The sequence below is a fragment of the Ranitomeya variabilis genome, chromosome 4, assembly GCF_051348905.1.
Source record: "Ranitomeya variabilis isolate aRanVar5 chromosome 4, aRanVar5.hap1, whole genome shotgun sequence".
Classification (NCBI taxonomy): Eukaryota; Metazoa; Chordata; class Amphibia; order Anura; family Dendrobatidae; genus Ranitomeya; species Ranitomeya variabilis.
The window spans coordinates 251,078,749-251,105,181 of record NC_135235.1 but is presented as its reverse complement, the minus strand read 5'-3'; the positions used below and the strand labels follow the sequence as shown (position 1 = coordinate 251,105,181).

At 44.5% G+C, this 26,433-nt stretch overlaps 1 protein-coding gene across 13 annotated transcripts in view; it reads left to right on the top strand.

Moving 5' to 3' along the window:
- The window catches only part of LOC143764161 (CMP-N-acetylneuraminate-beta-galactosamide-alpha-2,3-sialyltransferase 4-like), a 228,159-nt gene that overhangs the window by 183,575 nt on the left and 18,151 nt on the right, over nt 1-26,433 (top strand). For 9 of the 13 annotated variants that reach the window (XR_013213075.1, XM_077249439.1, XM_077249442.1 and 6 more), the window contains one exon: nt 25,004-25,070. Coding sequence is in view for 12 of the 13 variants with exons in the window: in XM_077249439.1 (XP_077105554.1) it covers nt 25,004-25,070 (67 nt within the window). In the remaining variant the exon portion in view is untranslated. Of the gene's footprint in view, nt 1-5,886; nt 5,945-20,615; nt 20,705-20,728; nt 20,824-21,015; nt 21,092-25,003; nt 25,071-26,433 lie in introns of those variants that run through there. The other 4 variants (XM_077249445.1, XM_077249449.1, XM_077249444.1 and 1 more) reach the window with 4 other exon arrangements.

Below are 26,433 nucleotides of genomic sequence, written 5' to 3'. Positions count from 1 at the left end.
GAACTGTATAATCCCTATGGTCGGTAGTAGTAGTACTGTGAAATCCCTGTGGACGGTGGGAGTAGTACTGTGTAATCCCTATGGTCGGTGGGAGTAGTACTGTGTAATCCCTGTGGCCGGTGGGAGTAGCACTGTGTAATCCCTGTGGGCGGTGGGAGTAGGACTGTGTAATCCCTGTGATCGGTGGGAGTAGTGCTGTGTAATCCCTATGGTCGGTGGGAGTAGCACTATGTAATCCCTATGGTCAGTGGGAGTAGTACTGTGTAATCCCTATGGTCGGTGGGAGTAGTACTGTGTAATCCCTATGGTCGGTGAGAGTAGTACTGTGTAATCCCTGCGGCCGGTGGAAGTAGAACTGTGTAATCCCTGTGGTCGGTGGGAGTAGTACTGTGTAATATCTATGGTCGGTGGGAGTAGTACTGTATAATCCCTATGGTCGGTGAGAGTAGTACTGTGTAATCCCTGCGGCCGGTGGAAGTAGAACTGTGTAATCCCTGTGGTCGGTGGGAGTAGTACTGTGTAATCCCTGTGGTCGGTGGGAGTAGTACTGTGTAATCTCTATAGTCGGTGGGAGTAGTACTGTGTAATATCTATGGTCGGTGGGAGTAGTACTGTGTAATCCCTGAGGTCGGTGGGAGTAGTGCTGTGTAATATCTATGGTCGGTGGGAGTAGTACTGTATAATCCTTATGGTCAGTGAGAGTAGTACTGTGTAATCCCTGCGGCCGGTGGAAGTAGAACTGTGTAATCCCTGTGGTCGGTGGGAGTAGTACTGTGTAATCCCTGTGGTCGGTGGGAGTAGTACTGTGTAATCTCTATAGTCGGTGGGAGTAGTACTGTGTAATATCTATGGTCGGTGGGAGTAGTACTGTGTAATCCCTGAGGTCGGTGGGAGTAGGACTGTGTAATCCCTGTGATCGGTGGGAGTAGTGCTGTGTAATCTCTATGGTCGGCGGGAGTAGTACTGTGTAATCCCTGTGGACGGTGGGAGTAGTACTGTGTAATCCCTATGGTTGGTGGGAGTAGTACTGTGTAATCCCTGTGGTCGGTGGGAGTAGTATTGTGTAATCCCTATGGTTGGTGGGAGTAGCACTGTGTAATCCCTGTGGTGGGTAGGAGTAGTACTGTGTAATCCCTGCGGTCGGTGGGAGTAGTACTTTGTAATCCCTATGGTCGGTGGGAGTAGTACTGTGTAATCCCTGCGGTCGGTGGGAGTAGCACTGTGTAATCCCTGTGGTCGGTGGGAGTAGTACTGTGTAATCCCTGTGGTCGGTGGGAGTAGTACTGTGTAATCCTTATGGTCGGTTGGAGTAGTACTGTGTAATATCTATGGTCTGTGGGAGTAGTACTGTGTAATCCCTGTGGTTGGTGGGAGTAGTACTGTGTAATCCCTGAGGTCGGTGGGAGTAGGACTGTGTAATCCCTATGATCGGTGGGAGTAGTGCTGTGTAATCCCTATGGTCGGCGGGAGTAGGACTGTGTAATCTCTATGGTCGGTGGGAGTAGGACTGTGTAATCCCTATGGTCAGTGGGAGTAATACTCTGTAATCCCTATGGACGGTGGGAGTAGTACTTTGTAATCCCTATGGTCGGTGGGAGTAGTACTGTGTAATCCCTGTGGTCGGTGGGAGTAGTACTGTGTAATTTCTGTGGTCAGTGGGAGTAGTACTGTGTAAACCCTGTGGTCGGTGGGAGTAATACTCTGTAATCCCTATGGACGGTGGGAGTAGTACTGTGTAATCTCTGTGGTCAGTGGGAGTAATACTCTGTAATCCCTATGGACGGTGGGAGTAGTACTGTGTAATCCCTATGGTCGGTGGTAGTAGTACTGTTTAATCTCTGTGGACGGTGGGAGTAGTACTGTGTAACCCCTATGGTCGGTGGGAGTAGTACTGTGTAATCCCTGTGAGCGGTGGGAATAGTACTGTGTAATCTCTATGGTCGGTGGGAGTAGTACTGTGTAATCCCTGTGGACGGTGGGAGTAGTACTGTGTAATCCCTATGGTCGGTAGGAGTAGTACTGTGTAATCCCTGTGGACGGTCGGAGTAGTACTGTGTTATCCCTATGGTTGGTGGGAGTAGTACTGTGTAATCCCTATGGTCGGTGGGAGTAGTACTGTGTAATCCTTATGATCGGTGGGAGTAGTACTGTGTAATCCCAGTGGCCGGTGCGAGTAGTACTGTGTAAACCCTGTGGTCGTGGGAGTAGAATTGTGTAATCCCTATGGTCGGTGGGAGTAGTACTGTGTAATCTCTATGGTCGGTGGGAGTAGTACTGTGTAATCCCTGTGGACGGTGGGAGTAGAACTGTATAATCCCTATGGTCGGTAGTAGTAGTACTGTGAAATCCCTGTGGACGGTGGGAGTAGTACTGTGTAATCCCTATGGTCGGTGGGAGTAGTACTGTGTAATCCCTGTGGACGGTGGGAGTAGTACTGTTTAATCCCTATGGTCGGTGGGAGTAGTACTGTGTAATCCCTGTGGACGATGGGAGTAGTACTGTGTAATTTCTATGGTCGGTGGGAGTAGTACTGTGTAATCCCTGTGGACGTGGGGGTAGTACTGTGTAATCCCTATGGTCGATAGGAGTAGTACTGTGTAATCCCTGTGGACGGTGGGAGTAGTACTGTGTAATCCCTATGGTTGGTGGGAGTAGTACTGTGTAATCCCTGCGGACTGTGGGAGTAGTACTGTGTAATCCCTATGGTCGGTGGGAGTAGTACTGTGTAATCCCTGTGGACGGTGGGAGTAGTACTGTGTAATCCCTATGGTCGGTGGGAGTAGCACTGTGTAATCCCTATGGTCAGTGGGAGTAGTACTGTGTAATCCCTATGGTCGGTGGGAGTAGCACTGTGTAATCCCTATGGTCGGTGGGAGTACTACTGTGTAATCCCTATGGTCGGTGGGAGTAGTACTGTGTAATCCCTGTGGACGGTGGGAGTAGTACTGTGTAATCCCTATGGTCGGTGGGAGTAGTACTGTGTAATCCCTGTGGACGATGGGAGTAGTACTGTGTAATCCCTATGGTCGGTGGGAGTAGTACTGTGTAATCCCTGTGGACGGTGGGAGTAGTACTGTGTAATCCCTATGGTCGGTGGGAGTAGTACTGTGTAATCCCTGTGGACGATTGGAGTGGTACTGTGTAATCCCTATGGTCGGCGGTGGGAGTAGTACTGTGTAATCCCTATGGTCGGTGGGAGTAGCACTGTGTAATCCCTATGGTCGGTGGGAGTACTACTGTGTAATCCCTATGGTCGGTGGGAGTAGTACTGTGTAATCCCTGTGGACGGTGGGAGTAGTACTGTGTAATCCCTATGGTCGGTGGGAGTAGTACTGTGTAATCCCTGTGGACGATGGGAGTAGTACTGTGTAATCCCTATGGTCGGTGGGAGTAGTACTGTGTAATCCCTGTGGACGGTGGGAGTAGTACTGTGTAATCCCTATGGTCGGTGGGAGTAGTACTGTGTAATCCCTGTGGACGATTGGAGTGGTACTGTGTAATCCCTATGGTCGGCGGTGGGAGTAGTACTGTGTAATCCCTATGGTCGGTGGGAGTAGTACTGTGTAATCCCTGTGGACGGTGGGAGTAGCACTGTGTAATCCCTATGGTCGGTGGGAGTAGTACTGTGTAATCCCTGTGGACGGTGGGAGTAGCACTGTGTAATCCCTATGGTCAGTGGGAGTAGTACTGTGTAATCCCTGTGGTCGGTGGGAGTAGTACTGTGTAATCCCTGTGGACGGTGGCAGTAGTACTGTGTAATCCCTATGGTCGGTGGGAGTAGTACTGTGTAATCCCTGTGGACGGTGGGAGTAGTACTGTGTAATCCCTATGGTCGGTGGGAGTAGTACTGTGTAATCCCTGTGGACGATGGGAGCAGTACTGTGTAATCCCTATGGTCGGTGGGAGTAGTACTGTGTAATCCCTGTGGACGGTGGGAGTAGTACTGTGTAATCCCTATGGTCGGTGGGAGTAGTACTGTGCAATCCCTGTGGACGATGGGAGTAGTACTGTGTAATCCCTATGGTCGGTGGGAGTAGTACTGTCTAATCCCTATGGTCGGTGGGAGTAGTACTGTGTAATCCCTGTGGACGGTGGGAGTAGCACTGTGTAATCCCTATGGTCAGTGGGAGTAGTACTGTGTAATCCCTGTGGACGGTGGGAGTAGCACTGTGTAATCCCTATGGTCAGTGGGAGTAGTACTGTGTAATCCCTGTGGTCGGTGGGAGTAGTACTGTGTAATCCCTGTGGACGGTGGGAGTAGTACTGTGTAATCCCTATGGTCGGTGGGAGTAGTACTGTGTAATCCCTGTGGACGGTGGGAGTAGTACTGTGTAATCCCTGTGGACGGTGGGAGTAGTACTGTGTAATCCCTATGGTCGGTGGGAGTAGTACTGTGTAATCCCTGTGGACGGTGGCAGTAGCACTGTGTAATCCCTATGGTCAGTGGGAGTAGTACTGTGTAATCCCTGTGGACGGTGGGAGTAGCACTGTGTAATCCCTATGGTCAGTGGGATTAGTACTGTGTAATCCCTGTGGTCGGTGGGAGTAGTACTGTGTAATCCCTGTGGACGGTGGGAGTAGTACTGTGTAATCCCTATGGTCGGTGGGAGTATAACTGTGTAATCCCTATGGTCGGTGGGAGTAGTACTGTGTAATCCCTGTGGACGGTGGGAGTAGTACTGTGTAATCCCTGTGGACGGTGGGAGTAGTACTGTGTAATCCCTGTGGACGGTGGGAGTAGTACTGTGTAATCCCTGTGGACGGTGGCAGTAGTACTGTGTAATCCCTATGGTCGGTGGGAGTAGTACTGTGTAATCCCTGTGGACGGTGGGAGTAGTACTGTGTAATCCCTATGGTCGGTGGGAGTAGTACTGTGTAATCCCTGTGGACGATGGGAGCAGTACTGTGTAATCCCTATGGTCGGTGGGAGTAGTACTGTGTAATCCCTGTGGACGGTGGGAGTAGTACTGTGTAATCCCTATGGTCGGTGGGAGTAGTACTGTGTAATCCCTGTGGACGATGGGAGTAGTACTGTGTAATCCCTATGGTCGGTGGGAGTAGTACTGTCTAATCCCTATGGTCGGTGGGAGTAGTACTGTGTAATCCCTATGGTCAGTGGGAGTAGTACTGTGTAATCCCTGTGGACGGTGGGAGTAGCACTGTGTAATCCCTATGGTCAGTGGGAGTAGTACTGTGTAATCCCTGTGGTCGGTGGGAGTAGTACTGTGTAATCCCTGTGGACGGTGGGAGTAGTACTGTGTAATCCCTATGGTCGGTGGGAGTAGTACTGTGTAATCCCTGTGGACGGTGGGAGTAGTACTGTGTAATCCCTGTGGACGGTGGGAGTAGTACTGTGTAATCCCTATGGTTGGTGGGAGTAGTACTGTGTAATCCCTGTGGACGGTGGCAGTAGCACTGTGTAATCCCTATGGTCAGTGGGAGTAGTACTGTGTAATCCCTGTGGACGGTGGGAGTAGCACTGTGTAATCCCTATGGTCAGTGGGATTAGTACTGTGTAATCCCTGTGGTCGGTGGGAGTAGTACTGTGTAATCCCTGTGGACGGTGGGAGTAGTACTGTGTAATCCCTATGGTCGGTGGGAGTATAACTGTGTAATCCCTATGGTCGGTGGGAGTAGTACTGTGTAATCCCTGTGGACGGTGGGAGTAGTACTGTGTAATCCCTGTGGACGGTGGGAGTAGTACTGTGTAATCCCTATGGTCGGTGTGAGCAGTACTGTGTAATGTTGCAGATATCTTTCCTGTGGAAGCTGCAGATATTTTTAGTTTCTTTCTTCGCTGATTCTGTCACTCAGGAATGTGTGACACATTGTGACGATGATGTGCCGTGTTCCAGCGCAGTGAGTGGACCTGGTATCGTTTGTCTTCTTTCCTGATTGTCACGATGTCCTGTACTGATCGCGGAGGAACGAGCTCCCGGAAATGGTTTGTAATGAAATCATTTTATTGTTTTTTATGTAATAATAATAATGTAATAATAAAAATAATAATAATAAAAAAAATGAGATAAAGTCATAAAATTCTCACAATAGAAATGGAAAATTACGTCAGTTATAGGGTCTAAGGGGTAACGTTTCTCCTTATGGAGAGTGACATACCAGCTGGCTTGTCAAGGTAAAGAGGCTTATTCGCCGTGCGACTCGTTAAAGGGTTGATTGTGACTTGTAGGATCGCTACTTCCAACAGGCGGCGCTATAGAGTTAAGTCCTCTTTTTCTCAGAAGAGGCAATATGCATAGTCAGTTATAGGGTCACACAGGAGAGGAGCGATCCGGTAAGGTCTCATCTCACTGATCACTACAGTCACTCCCTGATAGCTGGCTGGGGAGTAATAGATTGTAGTCTCCTTCCAGACCAGTGGCGTTGACCTTCTCTCTGATGCAGTCTCCCCGCACTGTTGCGTCGGTCTCTCTGCACTGTTGCGTCGGTCTCCCCGCGCTGTTGCATCAGTCTCCCCGCGCTGTTGCGTCGGTCTCTCTGCACTGTTGTGTCGGTCTCCCCGCACTGTTGTCGGTCTTTCTGGACTGTTGTGTCGGTCTCTCTGCACTGTTGCGTCGGTCTCCCCGCGCTGTTGCGTCGGTCTCCCCGTGCTGTTGCGCCTGTCTCCCCGCACTGTTGCGTCGGTCTCTCCGCGCTGTTGCGTCGTGCCCCCCGCGCCGTTGCGTCGGTCTCTCCGCGCTGTTGCGTCGTGCCCCCCGCGCTGTTGCGTCGGTCTCCCCGCGCTGTTGCGCCTGTCTCCCCGCGCTGTTGCGTCGGTCTCCCCGCGCTGTTGCGCCTGTCTCCCCGCGCTGTTGCGTCGGTCTCCCGCGCTGTTGCGTCGGTCTCCCCACGCAGTTGCGTCGGTCTCCCCACGCAGTTGCGTCGGTCTCCCCACGCAGTTGCGTCGGTCTCTCCGCACAGTTTTAGGTGAGTCCTGGCGATTTGTCCTGCTGTTTCTTCCTCTTTTTCGCTCTCGTCATGAAGGGGCTATGGTGCAATGCAGGTGATTAATCACAGTCTCTGCCGTCATCTCCACAGCACAATGGATGACTTCAGTCCATAACCGCGCAGTTGAGCAATGCAGGAAGAGTTTTCAGAGAAATTAATATTTGGTGCAGAATAATCTGTAAAGCTGTGGACTGTGCTGCAGGTTTATCCTGGATTTCACCCTGTCCATTACAAAAGGAGAAATCCGCCATGAAATCCACTCAAATTATATTCACATTGCAGACTTCACACACTTCATGGCAATCTCTGCTCGGAAATTTTCAACAACTTGTAGATGAGATCTGTTGATGCTTCTGTTAATATGTACTGCTGAGGCTCTGGCCAGAATCAGTCTCCTTGCTCCTCTGGAAGCTGATAAGCGTGTCCCCTTCTTGTGTGTCTTCCAGCCCTCGGGTCATTAAGTGGAGGGACGGAGCGTGTGTGTCTTCCAGCACTCGGCTTAGGGTCCCTTTCCACTTGCGAGGAAAACGGACGCGTGCAATCCGATAAAAAATCGGATTGCACTCGGACCAATGTTAGTTAATAGGTGTCTTTTGATTTGCGATTTTTTTCTCAGCTGAAATCGGACTGAGAAAAATCTGGATCGGCTGAGAAAAAAATCGCAGCATGCTGCGTATTGCTGCGATTCTCGGACGAGACTCGCCAATGCAAGTCAATGGGTGCGAGAAAAAAATCGCACAGCACTCGCACCATGCGAGTTCTGTCCGATTTTTACGCACCGGTGTCCTTTGAAAAGCCGGTAATTCAGCGCGGTGTACAGTAAAATCACACTGACAGGTTAGAATAGACTAGATATATACACATAGAATGTGTCTATATACATATATATATGTCAGTGAGACACCTATATATGTATATTTATATTTAATGCAGCACTAGATAGCATTAAAGCCGCTAATTCAATTGCCGGCTTCTCATTTCTCCTGCACAAACCCGACAGGATATGAGACATGGTTTACATACAGTAAACCATCTCATATCCCCATTTTTTTGCATATTCCACACTATTAATGTTAGTAGTGTGTATGTGCAAAATTTCAGCGCTGTAGCTGCTGAAATAAAGTGTTAAATGGCGGAAAAAATTGGCGTGGGCTCCCGCGCAATTTTCTCCGCCAGAGCGGTAAAGCCAGTGACTGAGGGCAGATATTAATAGCCAGGAGAGGGTCCATGGTTATTGGCCCCCCGTGGCTAAAAACATCTGCCCCCAGCCACCCCAGAAAAGGCACATCTGGAAGATGCGCCTATTCTGGCACTTGGCCACTCTCTTCCCACTCCCTGTAGCGGTGGGATATGGGGTAATGAAGGGTTAATGCCACCTTGCTATTGTAAGGTGACATTAAGCCAGATTAATAATGGAGAGGCGTCAATTATGACACCTATCCATTATTAATCCAATTGTAGGAAAGGGTTAAAAAACACACACACATGATTTAAAAGTAGTTTAATGAAATAAACACAGCGGTTGTTGTAATAATTTATTGTTCTCTCAATCCATCAGGAAACCCTCGCTTGGCAAAATAATAACCGCACAAGATACATACCTTCTGATGTCCGATCATGTCCCACGAGTTAATCCATCTGAAGGGGTTAACTAATATTACAGGCACGAGCTGCGATAAACCACTCACTGGTGCCTGTAATCCCCCGGGTGCTGAAAGGAAAGCAGGATCTGTACTTACATTGAGTCGCGGTGAGGCGCCCTCTGGTGGATGTTCTCATAAACTGCAGCCTGGGAACTTTTTCCCACGCTCCAGGTCATATGAGGACATCCACCAGGGGGCGCATCACCGCGACTGAAGGAAATGTAGGTCAATGACCTACATTTCATTCATTCGCTGGGGAATTACAAGCACGGAGCACAGCTGCATTTGCAGGGCTCCTGCCTGTAATATTAGTTAACCCCTTCAGATGGATTACATCGTGGGACGTGATCTGACATCTGAGGGTATGTATCTTGTGCGTTTATTATGTTGCCAAGCGAGGGTGTTCCTGATGGATTGAGAGAGCAATAAATTATTACAACAACCGCTGTCTTTATTTCATTAAACTACTTTGTAATCATGTGTGTGTGTGTTTTTTAACCCTTTCCTACAATTGGATTAATAATGGATAGGTGTCATAATTAACGCCTCTCCATTATTAATCTGGCTTAATGTCACCTTACAATAGCAAGGTGGCATTAACCCTTCATTACCCCATATCCCACCGCTACAGGGAGTGGGAAGAGAGTGGCCAAGTGCCAGAATAGGCGCATCGTCCAGATGTGCCTTTTCTGGGGTGGCTGGGGGCAGATGTTTGTAGCCACGGGGGGGCCAATAACCATGGACCCTCTCCTGGCTATTAATATCTGCCCTCAGTCACTGGCTTTACCGCTCTGGCGGAGAAAATTGCGCGGGAGCCCACGCCAATTTTTTCCGCGAGTTAACCCTTACATTTAATAGCTACAGCACCCAAATTTGGCACGTACACACTACTAACATTAGTAGTGTGGAATATGCAAAAAAAAGGGGGATATGAGATGGTTTACTGTATGTAAACCATGTCTCATATCATGTCGGGTTTGTGAAGGAGAAATTAAAAGCCGGCAATTGAATTAGCGGCTTTTATGCTATCTAGCGCTGCATTAAATATAAATATACATATATAGGTGTCTCACTGACATATATATATGTATATATACCTATTCTATGTGTATATATCTACTCTATTCTAACCTGTCAGTGTGATTTTACTGTACACCGCGCTGAATTGCCGGCTTTTCAAAGGACACCGGTGCGTACAAATCGGACAGTAATACGGATGTCATACGGATGATGCGATTAAAAATCGCATTGTACTCGCATGACACTCGCATGAAAATCGCATACGTTCCATCCGTTTTTTCGGTCCAGATTACGGACCGTTTTTTATCTCGCAAGTGGAAAGGGACCCTTAGTAGGAGGAAAGGACTGAGCGTGTGTCCTCCAGCACTCAGCTCATTAGGTGGAGGTGACTGAGCGTGTGTGTCCTCCAGCTCTTGGCTCATTAGATGGAGGGGACTGAGCGTGTGTGTCCTCCAGCACTCAGCTCATTAGATGGAGGGGACTGAGCGTGTGTGTCCTCCAGCTCTTGGCTCATTAGATGAAGGGGACTGAGCGTGTGTGTCCTCCAGCACTCGGCTCATTAGGAGGAGGGGACTGAGCATGTGTGTGTGAAGACAACCTCTATTACATGAGACCCTACACTGAACAGACCCCCCTCCCGTTGTGCCTAGCCCTTTTCTTTTATCATCCACTACCTTTGCCCTTGTCTCCTGAATTTATGACTTGTTCCTGTGAATTGCCACTTTCCAGGGAAGAGGATTAGTTTATGGGATTAACAACTATTGCGTAAGACAATTCGCACACACCTCATGGTACTTACTTGAGACCCTTCATAATCGGGTTCCAATACCATAGTCATTGATGTTGTGTGAGAGTTCAGTTTACACGCGCTGGGGATGGGATCATTGCCTGTATGTACTACTATGCATTTAATAAACAGAGTTTAAATATAAAAAAAAAAGACCTTCACTTTAACACAATGCATTAAGTTTATCCTGCGTGCAACAAGCAATTTCTCTCTGCACGGCAAAATAAATCCTAATACAGCAATATAATAAAGTCCTGCGCCGCCCGGTGCCTCACTGACTTCAGGGCACTGTCTTTATATTCGCACTAATACCCATGAGCTGCCAACAATTTGCTCTAAAATTTACAATTTATGTCCTAAATGACACAAAATTTGTCGCTCTACTTGTGGGTTGCCCCTCAGAATAGTGATGGACGAATCCCTGGATGTTCGAGTCTGGCGGGTTTGGACAGACATTAAAAAAGAAGTTTGGTTCAGGTACCAGAACAGTATCCAATCCCGCATCCCAATTCAGATGAATGGGGGGCCCGAACATCCGTTGTTTGCCATGCTATTATTTGCAAACACTGCCTCTGATTGGTGGTGACATTATTAACGGCAGTCAGAGAGCTGCGGTTCCCAGACTGTCAGATGACAGCATGAGCCTGCAGCTGTGACCGTTGGTATAAAGTTTACCTCCAGGCACAGAGGCGTATGCTGATGTAGTACTGATGAAGTACTACTCCAATCAGCCTACGTAAATAACTACCGAAAACATGAAAATAAAAGTCATGAACTTTATTAAATATACAACAGGGCATACAAATATATATATATATATATATATATATATATATATATATATATATATATATATATATATAGTAATGAACAAGTATCAAAGGCAAAGTAAAATAGAGCAGGGACTCGGGTATAAAAGCGTATGTATCACATATAGTATTAGGGCAGGGAAAGTATATAATTCAGTACGTAAACCTATAAAGTGCAGGTGCTTCTATAATCCTAAACATCAGATGTGTGATGAATGCAAGACAGAATTCAGAAACCCATGAAGGCTATATAGGTTCTGTCTATGCTTTCAATGGCTTAAAAATGAGATGGCCCAAATATGATGCTGCATCGCTACACACACGCATTGATTAACTCCTGCTCATTGTTACTCTGCATGTCGCACACCGCCAGCAGCCCCAATGTGCGTTTCACTTGGGTTTCCTCAGGGGTCTGTCAAGTGGAGTTCATAATTGTGTGGTTGCTGTCACCTGTATTTTCAGGTGACATCAAGCCCACGGCTTAGTAATGGAGGGGCTACTGTAAGACACCTATCCATTGCTAATCCTATAGTTTAGATTGTAAATAAAGACACAGCCAGAATCAAGTCCTTTTATTTAAAATAAAAATATGTTTTTTTACAAATGTATTTAGAAATAACAAACTCGGTTATACTCACCTAACACCCATTCTATTGAAGCCCTCGTCGCCCATAAAAAATAAAATAAAAACTAACAGTATCCCTCCCCATCCAGGCTTTTTCCTCACGTTGCTATCGGTGATCTCACTGAGGTCACCGCAGTTTATCGCCCAGTTCACATTGAAGTGAGATAGGAACGCAGCCTCAGTGACCTGCAGTAACCTCAATGACTTCACCGGTTATCAATGACACCATGCTCACAGATCATTCATCAGTGGTTTTCAGCCTGGACAGGCACATATAGGCATCGTTCAGGTTGAAAACTAATTATCACAGACATGGATTACAGAATGGGATAGTATGTTGGACAGCTGAGGGATATTGTTGTCTTTTATTGTGTTTTCTTTTACAGGAGATCATGGCTTCAATGGAATGGGTGTAAGGTGAGTATAACTGTGTTTGTTTTACAAATGTATTTAAAAATAACAATCGATATGACTTATAGATTCCTCTGCATTACTAACTGCTGAGCTTGAGGTCACTTGAAAATGCAAATGTTACATCAAACCCCACAAATATGAACCCCACTAGCCACTTCCACAGAGCAAGTGGGAAGACCGGGCAAAACGCCAGAATTGGCGCATCTAATAGATGCACCTTTTCTTGGGAGGGCTGTTATTTTTTGGCTGGGGGGAATCAATGTCCATGGCCCATTACCGGTTTGAGAACCCCAGCCTCCAGATGACTGCTTGTTAAAAATGTGGGGGGAGGGGGGGACACACCATTTTTTTAAAATAATTTATTTAAATATTAAAAAAAAAACAATGGCGTGGGTTCCCCTCTGTTCTTGATGATCAGCCTTAATAAAGCTGACAGCTGAAGGTTGCAACCCACAGCTGTCAGTTTTGCCTGGTTGGTTATCAAAAATAGAGGGGAACCCACGTTGTTTTCTTTTATTTATTTATTGCGAAGGCGCCGGCTGATGAATACTCCCATCAGCATCGCCTGCTCTCGCTGATGACAGCATGGGAAACACCTGGTGTTCGGGAGCCGAACCCAAAGAGTAACATGGACTTCCTGGAGACGTCCGTGGTCGGTGTCTGTGCCTGAACTGTAGGTGTTCAGTATGGATCCCGAACTTTACTGTTCGAGTTCGCCCATCACTACCAGCCATAAAAAAAAAAAAATTGGCAAGTGCAATAGAAATCAGGAAACTGAAACAAATGAATTTACACATATGGCATCCAGCACAATTTGCTACTTTTTCTGCTACAAAACTGCCGTTCGATCATTAATATGTTTCCTCTTTCTTGAAGTAACTTGCCTGAGCAAACCCACCTCCTGAACGTCCTCCATCTTTCATTGACCTGACATCCAAAGCCTCTGCCCCGTGGGCTCACTGTATTTATGCCATTTACGTTTATTTATGAACTAGTCTTTTTTTGGTTTTTTTCCCCTCATTTGATGTTAAAGTTTTATTTAAAAAAATCCCCAAAAATGTATCACTAGTATGGAAAATATACGGTATATCTAAGACAGAAAACCTCCAGATCTGGAGATCTGTCAGAAGATGAATCCTGCAAGAATTGAATCTGTGTCTTTGGATCTAATCTGTTATCACAAATTTCTACCAAGAAAAGAAAATCTGCAAATTTACGCTGAATTATTATTTTTTGCTTTAAAGGGAATCTGTCACCTACTTTTCGTATATAAGCTTTGGCCACCGCCATCAGGGGCTTATCTACAGCATTCTGTAATGCATTCTGTAATGCTGTAGATAAGCCCCCCCCCCCCCCCCCCCGATGTTACCTGAAAGATAAGAAAAACAGGTTATATTATACTCACCCAGGGGCGGTCCGGTCCTATGGGCGATGTTGTCCGGGTCCAGCGCCTCCCATCTTCATGCGATGTCGTCATCCTCCTTGCTTCTGTCTCGGCTCCTGCGCAGGCGTACTGATCTGTCCTGTTGAGGGCAGAGCAAAGTACTGCTGTGCGCAGGAGCTGCGACAAGAAGCAAAGAAGAGGACAGCATTGTATGAAGATGGGAAGCTCTGGACCACGACACCCATCGGATCCGAACCGCACCGTTACCGCCCCTGGGTGAGTATAATCTAACTTGTTTTTCTTATCTTTCAGGATACATCGGGGGCTTTTCTACAGCATTACAGAATGCATTACAGAATGCTGGAGATAAGCCCCTGATGGCGGTGGCCGAACCTAATATACGAAAAAGTAGGTGACAAAAAATGTTTTATTCCACAGAATTTTACAGTTGTCATTTACTTAAACCAGAAATGTCCTAAAATTACAAGTTAAAGAGAACCTGTCACCCCCCCCCCCCCCCCCAGGCGTTTGAAACTAAAAGAGCCACCTTGTGCAGCAGTATGAGGAGAGAGGACGGGCAGCGCTCACTGCGCCTGCCCAAGGCAAGAGAAAAGAGCGCAGGCGCTGGCTCATTTCAAAACAGCGGTGAGGAGGCGGCACCCGGCGCCAAGAGGACTTGAGTGACGGCTGTGTGGCGTCTGCAGCAGGGGGGGAAAGGCCTGCCTCCAGGACTGAAGAAAGGTATTTAGGACAAATTACAAAACGGATTATTTCTCCAGTTACAGCACCCAGAACTAAAAGAGCCACCTTGTCAGAATGCAGCATTACTGCTGCACAAGGTGGCTCTTTTAGTTTCAAACGCCTGAGAGGGGGGTGACAGGTTCCCTTTAAACAATTTCACAACCATCAAAAGATGAGAACATTTCATCACAAGGGCAGCAGCAGTGTTTCCTTATCAGATTTGTCATTGTTCCCAGATAATTTTATTGTAATTGTTCACAGGAACTAGAGATGAAAGTCCGCAAAATATTATCTTCTGGATGTGGCGATATATCCAACGCAATGGATCTAATGTCTGAGACAGTCAAATATGGCAGGCGAAATATTATAGTTTTATTGCCATTTTATTCCCTTTATTATAGTAGTTATATCCTTGTAGACAGGAGCAGTATTATAGTAGTTATATTCCTCTACATAGGGGCAGTATTATAGTAGTTATATTCTTGTATATAGGGGCAGTATTATAGTAGTTATAATCTTGTATATAGGGGGCAGTATTATAGTAGTTATATTCTTGTACATAGGAGCAGTATTATAGTAGTTATATTCTTGTACATAGGGGCAGTATTATAGTAGTTATATTCTTGTACATAGGGGCAGTATTATAGTAGTTATATTCTTGTACATAGGAGCAGTATTGTAGTTATATTCTTGTACATAGGAGCAGTATTATAGTAGTTATATTCTTGTACATAGGAGCAGTATTATAGTAGTTATATTCTTGTACATAGGGGCAGTATTATAGTAGTTATATACTTGTACACAGGAGCAGTACTATAGTAGTTATATTCTTATACATAGGAGCAGTATTATAGTAGTTATATTCTTGTACACAGGAGCAGTATTATAGTAGTTATATTCTTGTACATAGGAGCAGTATTATAGTAGTTATATTCTTGTACATAGGGGCAGTATTATAGTAGATATATTCTTGGACATAGGGGCAGTATTATAGTAGTTATATTCTTGTACACAGGAGCAGTATTATAATAGTTATATTCTTGTACACAGGAGCAGTATTATAGTAGTTATATTCTTGTACATAGGAGCAGTATTATAGTAGTTATATTCTTGTACATAGGAGCAGTATTATAGTAGTTATATTCTTGTACATAGGGGCAGTATTATAGTAGTTATATTATTGTACATAGGGGCAGTATTATAGTAGTTATATTCTTGTACATAGAAGCAGTATTATAGTAGTTATATTCTTGTACATAGGAGCAGTATTATAGTAGTTATATTCTTGTACATAGGAGCAGTATTATAGTAGTTATATTTTTGTACATAGAGGGCAGTATTATAGTAGTTATATTCTTGTACATAGGGGCAGTAGTATAGTAGTTATATTCTTGTACATATGGGGCAGTATTATAGTAGTTATATTCTTCTGCATAGGGGCAGTATTATAGTAGTTATATTCTTGTTCATAGGGGCAGTATTATAGTAGTTATATTCTTGTACATAAGGGCAATATAGTAGCTATATTCTTGTACATAGGAGCAGTATTATAGTAGTTATATTTCTGTAAATAGGAGCAGTATTATAATAGTTATATTCTTGTACATAGGGGGCAGTAGTATAGTAGTTATATTCTTGTACATAGGAGCAGTATTATAGTAGTTATATTCTTGTACACAGGAGCAGTATTATAGTAGTTATATTCCTGTAAATAGGAGCAGTATTATAGTAGTTATATTCTTGTACATAGGGGGCAGTAGTATAGTAGTTATATTCTTGTACATAGGGGGCAGTATTATAGTAGTGATATTCTTGTACATAGGGAGCAGCATTATAGTAGTTATATTCTTGTATATAGGGGCAATATAATAGTAGTTATATTCTTGTACATAGGAGCAGTATTATAGTAGTTATATTCTTGTACACAGGAGCAGTATTATAGTAGTTATATTCTTGTACACAGGAGCAGTATAATAGTAGTTATATTCTTGTACACAGGAGCAGTGTAATAGTAGTTATATTCTTGTACACAGGAGCAGTATTATAGTAGTTATATTCTTGTACATAGGAGCAGTATTATAGTAGTTATATTCTTGTACATAGGGGCAGTATTATAGTAGATATATTCTTGGACATAGGGTCAGTATTATAGTGGTTATATTCTTGTACATAGAGGGCAGTATTATAGTAGTTATATTCTTGTACATAGGGGCAGTAGTATAGTAGTTATATTCTTGTACATATGGGGCAGTATTATAGTAGTTATATTCTTGTGCATAGGGGCAGTATTATAGTAGTTATATTCTTGTTCATAGGGGCAGTATTATAGTAGTTATATTCTTGTTCATAGGGGCAGTATTATAGTAGTTATATTCTTGTACATAAGGGCAATATTATAGTAGTTATATTCTTGTACATAGGATCAGTATTATAGTAGTTATATTCTTCTAAATAGGAGCAGTATTATAGTAGTTATATTCTTGTACATAGGGGGCAGTATTATAGTAGTTTTATTCTTGTACATAGGGGGCAGTAGTATAGTAGTTATATTCTTGTACATAGGGGGCAGTATTATAGTAGTGATATTCTTGTACATAGGGGGCAGTAGTATAGTAGCTATATTCTTGTACATAGGGAGCAGCATTATAGTAGTTATATTCTTGTATATAGGGGCAGTATTATAGTAGTTATATTCTTGTACATAGGGAGCAGTATTATAGTAGTTATATTCTTGTACATAGAGAGCAGTATTGTAGTAGTGATATTCTTGTACATAGGTGACAGTATTATAGTAGTGATATTCTTATACATAGGGGGCAGTAGTATAGTAGTTATATTCTTGTACATAGGGGCAGTATTATAGTAGTTATATTCTTGTACATAGAGAGCAGTATTGTAGTAGTGATATTCTTGTACATAGGGAGCAGTATTATAGTAGTGATATTCTTGTACATAGGGAGCAGTATTATAGTAGTGATATTCTTGTACATAGGGGGCAGTATTATAGTAGTTATATTCTTGTACATAGGGGCAGTATTATAGTAGTTATATTCTTGTACATAGGAGCAGTATTATAGTAGTTATATTCTTGTACATAGGAGCAGTATTATAGTAGTTATATTCTTGTGCATAGGAGCAGTATTATAGTAGTTATATTCTTGTACATAGGGTCAGTATTATAGTAGTTATATACTTGTACATAGGGAGCAGTATTATAGTAGTGATATTCTTGTACATAGGGGGCAGTAGTATAGTAGTGATATTCTTGTACATAGGGAGCAGTATTATAGTAGTTATATTCTTGTACATAGGAGCAGTATTATAGTAGTTATATTCTTGTACATAGGAGCAGTATTATAGTAGTTATATTCTTGTACATAGGGGCAGTATTATAGTAGATATATTCTTGGACATAGGGTCAGTATTATAGTGGTTATATTCTTGTACATAGAGGGCAGTATTATAGTAGTTATATTCTTGTACATAGGGGCAGTAGTATAGTAGTTATATTCTTGTACATATGGGGCAGTATTATAGTAGTTATATTCTTGTGCATAGGGGCAGTATTATAGTAGTTATATTCTTGTTCATAGGGGCAGTATTATAGTAGTTATATTCTTGTTCATAGGGGCAGTATTATAGTAGTTATATTCTTGTACATAAGGGCAATATTATAGTAGTTATATTCTTGTACATAGGATCAGTATTATAGTAGTTATATTCTTCTAAATAGGAGCAGTATTATAGTAGTTATATTCTTGTACATAGGGGGCAGTATTATAGTAGTTATATTCTTGTACATAGGGGGCAGTAGTATAGTAGTTATATTCTTGTACATAGGGGCAGTATTATAGTAGTGATATTCTTGTACATAGGGGGCAGTAGTATAGTAGCTATATTCTTGTACATAGGGAGCAGCATTATAGTAGTTATATTCTTGTATATAGGGGCAGTATTATAGTAGTTATATTCTTGTACATAGGGAGCAGTATTATAGTAGTTATATTCTTGTACATAGGGAGCAGTATTATAGTAGTGATATTCTTGTACATAGGGGGCAGTAGTATAGTAGTGATATTCTTGTACATAGGGGCAGTATTATAGTAGTTATATTCTTGTACATAGGAGCAGTATTATAGTAGTTATATTCTTGTGCATAGGAGCAGTATTATAGTAGTTATATTCTTGTACATAGGGTCAGTATTATAGTAGTTATATTCTTGTACATAGGGAGCAGTATTATAGTAGTGATATTCTTGTACATAGGGGGCAGTAGTATAGTAGTGATATTCTTGTACATAGGGAGCAGTATTATAGTAGTTATATTCTTGTACATAGGAGCAGTATTATAGTAGTTATATTCTTGTACATAGGAGCAGTATTATAGTAGTTATATTCTTGTACATAGGGTCAGTATTATAGTAGTTATATTCTTGTACATAGGGAGCAGTATTATAGTAGTGATATTCTTGTACATAGGGGGCAGTAGTATAGTAGTGATATTCTTGTACATAGGGAGCAGTATTATAGTAGTTATATTCTTGTACATAGGAGCAGTATTATAGTAGTTATATTCTTGTACATAGGAGCAGTATTATAGTAGTTATATTCTTGTGCATAGGAGCAGTATTATAGTAGTTATATTCTTGTACATAGGGAGCAGTAGTATAGTAGTGATATTCTTGTACATAGGGGGCAGTGTTATAGTAGTTAACTGATTAGTATTGTGTATGTTTTATTGTTTGTGACTGAGCTGTGACCTTGGAAGAGTTGATTTCCTTGTCAGTCATTATGAGGTGGATAGTGTGATTGTTCTTGTGTGAGTTCAGTATCTCTGCGGTTAGTCCGCCCGCTCTTCTGTATGTGATGGGGTGACATCCACTCCCAGAACACAAATACTGGTGACATTTTGCTGGTAGGCTTCTGTTGCACTCGTGGTTCTCTGTGTAGATTCCACATTGCAGGAGGACATTTCCCTTTATGTCCTTGAGCTTTACAAGACGAATTATGTTGTCATCAGTGCGATGACTTAGAATTTAAAGGGCCTGTCATGACTTTTGTAAATAAAGCTGAGTTTTGCAACTTTCTATTACATTTAGTTTCAGTTACTCACCTTTTTAAGAGCTACTTCCTATTAGAGAATAGGGACCTTCTTTAGACTCGAGGGCAGATCATTGGTTCTGATCACACAGCAGAAAGTTTGTTACAGTGTATTCAGCATGAACAGTCTATGTAAACTAAGTCCCTCAGCTGCCTTCATTCCTCCTGTCCTGGATCCTGGTTATTTGCACTGATACATTGTAATGAAGCGTACCAAAAATTCTGTATATTGGGCCACAGCCATGTTTCGCGCTGTGGATTACATGTCAGTCCTGAGCGATTTGTCCTCTCCCGCTTTGCGGAATGGTTCTAAGGTTTAATATTTCACAAATTAATTTAAAATGTGTCAAATTAAGCCACAGCCCCTAACAGTGACGATGACACAATGGCACACACCTCACTGCAGTTTGTGTTGTAATTCCGCTCCCCATTTTACAAATGAGCCAATGATGCTTCGCTCTATATATGTCCCCAATATTTATGGATTGTGGCAGGAATCTGCCTAGGATATCCTGTAATGTCCTAGGGACCTCTGCTGTCTGTGTCCACCGCTGCATTGTATACTGCATCTCTTTTTTGTATTTTATTATTTGGACCTTGTATCAGGGCCAGACACATCATTGGTGCAGTCTGTGCATTTTGATGAGCTATTGGACTGTATTGTATTTGCACAGGGGCCTCTTCTGTCTCTGTCCCCAGTGCATTTTATGGTATTTATTTTTGCATTGCTTTATTTGTGCCTTGTGTCCCTTGTTTCTTTTTGCATTGCATTATTTGGCTCTTGTATCTCTGTTTTTTTTGCATTGCTTTATTTGTGCCTTGAATCTCTTGTTTCTTTTTGCATTGCATTATTTGGCTCTTCTTTCTTTTTGCATTGCTTTATTTGTGCCTTGTGTCCCTTGTTTCTTTTTGCATTGCATTATTTGGCTCTTGTATCTCTGTTTCTTTTTGCATTGCCTTTTGTCATGTTTCTTTTTGCCTCCTTTCTCTGGCCTCTGTATAGTAATAGAAGGTACTACAGGGGGCACATCCAGCCAGGGGCCTGCCCAGCTCAGGGTGTGGCTGCTGGTAGGTGCCCCCTAGGTTTGGTGATGTCAGTATCACTGAGCAGGTTACTTTGTGAGTGGTTCTTTTCCTTCCTGTTCATTCATGCCTGTGCCATCTGTGGGTGCGGCTCCTCGTGCTGAGGACTTCTCTTAATGACAGGAGACAATATTAGGCTTCTTGACAGCTGCTGTAAGTAAACCTCAGGTGGTTGGACTCCTGTCACGCGCGGCTCCGTCACTTGCTGCCACGCGTGTCTCGCTCTGCACTCACCTTTTGGTTTTTGATCCTGCTGCTGAGTGAAGTCAATGGTAAGATGAGCCCTGGTGCCATCCACTGTGGGTGCCAGGACTCCGGGATGCTCCCTGTGCTGGTGCCACCCGTGGGTGTTTCTCTGCTGCCAGCAGGGTGTTGTGCCCACAATATTATGTTTTGGCTGATCACAGTGTCCCGGGTCCTCCGCCGCCACCGCCTCTGTCAGTGATGGAAACAACTAATAGCATTCTGCTTCGGAGCTCAGGGGGTCATTTATTTTAGGCAGAGGCGGGTGCGGGCGACCCTCGCCGGAGTGATGGAAGGGTATTTGTGTGCTTTGGCTTCCTTTCGTTATATTCTGCGCTTTATTGTTTTTTAGTTTTTTAGTTCTTGTTATTTCTACAGAATTTATTTTAGGATTCCTTAATTCTGTGTTGATGATGGTGATAATTAGATAATTTGTTCTGTACAATTTGTGTAGTTTCTTGTTTTGGTTTTCAATCTTTTGGAGTTTTTTTTAGTTTGATTTCTACATTTGCGATTTTCTTATATAGAGGGAGATTTGTATAATGTAACCTTTCGCAGACTGGACTGTTTTTGATGATGTGGATTTTTGTTGTGGACCTTCCTATTCTTATCGGATGGGGACTTGTCGAATATTAAAAGCTTAAAAGTCATCCCCCTACATTTAGGATGGGGAATAACTCATCTATCACAGAGAAACCAAACGTTGGGACCACAGCAATTCCAAGACTGGGGCTGCAGACCCCTTTACAGTGGATGGAGCAGACTCCAAGCTTGTGTTCCTCTGCTCCTTTTCTGATGGGCTGCAGACCCCTGTACAGTGGATGGAGCAGACTCCAGGCTTGTGTTCCTCTGCTCCTTTTAGGATGGGCTGCAGACCCTCCGTACAATGGATGGAGCAAACTCCAAGCTTGTGTTCCTCTGCTCCATTTAGGATGGGCTGCAGACCCTCGTACAATGAATAGAGCAGACTCCAAGCTTGTGTTCCTCTGCTCCATTTAGGATGGTCTGCAGACCCCCGTACACTGGATGGAGCAGACTCCAGCCTTGTGCTCCTCTGCTCCGTTTATGATGGGCTGCAGACCCCCATACTACGGATGGAGTGGACTCCAAGCTTGTGTTCCTCTGCTACGTTTAGGATGGGCTGCAGACCCCCGTACAATGGATGGAGCGGACTCCAAGCTTGTGTTCCTCTGCTCCGTTTATGATGGGCTGCAGACCCCCGTACAATGGATGGAGCAGACACCAAGCTTGTGTTCCTCTGCTCCGTTTATGATGGGCTGCAGACCCGCGTACAATGGAAGGAGCAGACTCCAAGCTTGTGTTCCTCTGCTCCGTTTATGATGGGCTGCAGACCCCCGTACAATGGATGGAGCAGACTCCAAGCTTGTGTTCCTCTGCTCCGTTTATGATGGGCTGCAGACCCCCGTACAATGGATGGAGCGGACTCCAAGCTTGTGTTCCTCTTCTCCGTTTATGATGGGCTGCAGACCCCCGTACAATGGATGGAGCAGACTCCAAGCTTGTGTTCCTCTGCTCCGTTTATGATGTGCTGCAGACCCCCGTACAATGGATGGAGCGGACTCCAAGCTTGTGCCCCTCTGCTCCGTTTTTGATGGGCTGCAGACCCCCGTACAATGGATGGAGCAGACTCCAAGCTTGTGCTCCTCTGTTCCTTTTATGATAGGCTGCAGACCCCCGTACAATGGATGGAGCAGACTCCAAGCTTCTGTTCCTCTTCTCCATTTATGATGGGCTGCAGACCTCGGTACAATGGATGGAGCGGACTCCAAGCTTGTGTTCCTCTGCTCCTTTTATGATGGGCTGCAGACCTTCGTACAATGGATGGAGCGGACTCCAAGCTTGTGTTCCTCTGCTCTGTTTATGATGGGCTGCGGACCCCCGTACAATGGATGGAGCAGACTCCAAGCTTGTGTTCCTCTTCTCCGTTTATGATGGGCTGCAGACCCCCGTACAATGGATGGAGCGGACTCCAAGCTTGTGCTCCTCTGTTCCTTTTATGATGGGCTGCAGACCCCCGTACAATGGATGGAGCAGACTCCAAGCTTGTGTTCCTCTGCTCCGTTTATGATGTGCTGCAGACCCCCGTACAATGGATGGAGCGGACTCCAAGCTTGTGCTCCTCTGCTCCGTTTTTGATGGGCTGCAGACCCCCGTACAATGGATGGAGCAGACTCCAAGCTTGTGCTCCTCTGTTCCTTTTATGATGGGCTGCAGACCTTCGTACAATGGATGGAGCGGACTCCAAGCTTGTGTTCCTCTGCTCTGTTTATGATGGGCTGCGGACCCCCGTACAATGGATGGAGCAGACTCCAAGCTTGTGTTCCTCTTCTCCGTTTATGATGGGCTGCAGACCCCCGTACAATGGATGGAGCGGACTCCAAGCTTGTGCTCCTCTGTTCCTTTTATGATGGGCTGCAGACCCCCGTACAATGGATGGAGCAGACTCCAAGCTTGTGTTCCTCTGCTCCGTTTATGATGTGCTGCAGACCCCCGTACAATAGATGGAGCGGACTCCAAGCTTGTGCTCCTCTGCTCCGTTTTTGATGGGCTGCAGACCCCCGTACAATGGATGGAGCAGACTCCAAGCTTGTGCTCCTCTGTTCCTTTTATGATGGGCTGCAGACCCCCGTACAATGGATGGAGCAGACTCCAAGCTTGTGTTCCTCTTCTCCATTTATGATGGGCTGCAGACCTCGGTACAATGGATGGAGCGGACTCCAAGCTTGTGTTCCTCTGCTCCTTTTATGATGGGCTGCAGACCTTCGTACAATGGATGGAGCGGACTCCAAGCTTGTGTTCCTCTGCTCTGTTTATGATGGGCTGCGGACCCCCGTACAATGGATGGAGCAGACTCCAAGCTTGTGTTCCTCTTCTCCATTTATGATGGGCTGCAGACCCCCATACAATGGATGGAGCGGACTCCAAGCTTGTGTTTCTCTGCTCCGTTTATGATGGGCTGCAGACCCCCGTACAATGGATGGAGCGGACTCCAGTCTTTTGCTCCTCTTCTCCGTTTAGGATGGGCTGCAGACCCCCGTACAATGGATGAAGCAGACTCCAGCCTTCTGTTCCTCTGCTCCGTTTATGATGGGCTGCAGACCCCATTGGTGCTCGAGGTCTCTGTTCCTCAGGATCAGTGAAGGTCCCAGCGGTTCTACCTGCAGTGATTAACCAGTTGTCAGCCATACTACAAATAGAGGATAACGTGCTCTCCTGGAAACAACCCTTTACTGCCCAATTCTGCTTTCAGTAAAGAAAAGCTGCTACTATGGGGTCAGAGGGATCTGTTCAATTCCCAATTCCTATTGAGAACACATTCACACTCTACCATGTTGAGCATGCACGTGTGTGCGGGTGGGGGGTGTCGAAAGAAAGAGCTGCTGGCTGACAAGTCATGTGGCTGACAGCTGTTACAGGTGGCTGCGCCCCTCGGTCAGCTCTGCTCTCCATATTACAGATCTAGGTTATATATTGCCGGGCGACATTATTCCACCTCCTAAAAGTTCAACTAATTCATTTGGATGGGCAGGATCCTGTTCTGATAGATTTAGGCAGTGGAGGGGGTACATACGGGTACATATCACCCTGTTGGCGGTCATCTGTTCAGATCTGTGCAATTTACCCTTTTCTCCTGCTTTTAGCACACCATTATCATAAACTGATAGTTCTCTTGCTGCCTAATATGTATCCGCACCCCCGCACTTACTTATATTTATAGATCACATTGTATATACGCTATTAATCTCGGCTCACAGCTGTATACTTAGCCTTTACTGGCTATTAAAATGGGGGAACCCAAAAAATGACAAAGGGTCCCCGTGTAATTAATAACCAGCAAAGGCTAAGCAGTCAGCTGCTGGCTGATATTAAGAAAAGCAATTGCAGCAAAATGTTGTTGTGCATTAATGGCAGACAGTGAGACATTTACTAGACAACGATATGTCAGACCCGGGTGGCTGCAGATTCGTCAGCCTGACCCCGGCCGATGTGTTGTGTATCGTCAGACTTTGTGATCTAAATGTACAGTGTAATTGTGTCGTCTGATCCCACTAATTACAGGCTAATCGGTGATGCAGAAAAAGATGAACAGTAACTTAATGCACCTGCGATATCCTAATAAGCCGGGGGTTATTATAGTCCCCTAAACTCAGACACCAAGTCACAGTTTTGTCCCTTTTTGCCTTTCAGATTGCTGACCATGAAATCTGTCGGAGAAGCAGAAGTTTTCCGACGACCAATATGAACAGCAAACAAGGTGAGTACAAATGTCATTATATCTTGGCCATGACTGGAGGAGCTTGCTGCATGCGTTATATGTCTGCCAGTAGGCGTGATTCTCTGCGTATAGCTTCATATGTCCACCTCACTGAATATAGATTTATATGGTCATCAGTAGGGAGAGCTCACTGAATATGGATTTATATGGTCACCAGTAGGGGGAGCTCACTGAATATGGATATATATGGTCACCAGTAGGGGGAGCTCACTGAATATGGATTTATATGGTCACCAGTAGGGGGAGCTCACTGAATATGGATTTATATGGTCACCAGGAGGGGGAGCTCACTGAATATAGATTTACAGTGCCTTGCGAAAGTATTCGGCTCCCTGGAACTTTTCAACCTTTTCCCACATATCATGCTTCAAACTTAAAGATACCAAATGTAAATTTTTGGTGAAGAATCAACAACAGGTGGAACACAATTGTGAAGTTGAACAAAATGTATTGGTTATTTTACATTTTTGTGGAAAATCAAAAACTGAAAAGTGGGCCGTGCAATATTATTCGGCCCCTTTACTTTCAGTGCAGCAAACTCCCTCCAGAAGTTCATTGTGGATCTCTGAATGATCCAATGTTGTCCTAAATGCCTAATGATGATAAATATAATCCACCTGTGTGTACTCAAGTCTCCGTATAAATGCACCTGCTCTGTGATAGTCTCAGGGCTCTGTGTGAAGCACAGAGAGCATCATGAAGACGAAGGAACACAACAGGCAGGTCCGTGATACTGTTGTGGAGAAGTTTAAAGCCAGATTTGGATACAAAATGATTTCCAAAACTTCAAACATCCCAAGGAGCACTGCACAAGCGATCATATTGAAATGGAAGGAGTATCATACCACTGCAAATCTACCAAGACCCGGCCGTCCCTCTAAACTTTCATCTCAAACAAGGAGAAGACTGATCAGAGATGCAGCCAAGAGGCCCATGATCACTCTGGATGAACTGCAGAGATCTACAGCTGAGGTGGGACAGTCTGTCCATAGGACAACAATCAGTCGTACACTGCACAAATCTGGCCTTTATGGAAGAGTGGCAAGAAGAAAGCCATTTCTCAAAGATATCCATAAAAGTGTCGTTTAACGTTTGCAACAAGCCACCTGGGAGACACACCAAACATGTGGAAGAAGGTGCTCTGGTCAGATGAAACCAAAATCGAACTTTGTGGCAACAATGCCAAATGATATGTTTGTCGTAAAGGCAACACAGCTCATCACCCTGAACACACCATCCCCACTGTCAAACATGGTGGTAGCAGCATCATGGATTGGGCCTGCTTTTCTTCATCAGGGACAGGGAAGATGGTTAAAATTGATGGGAAGATGGATGGAGCCAA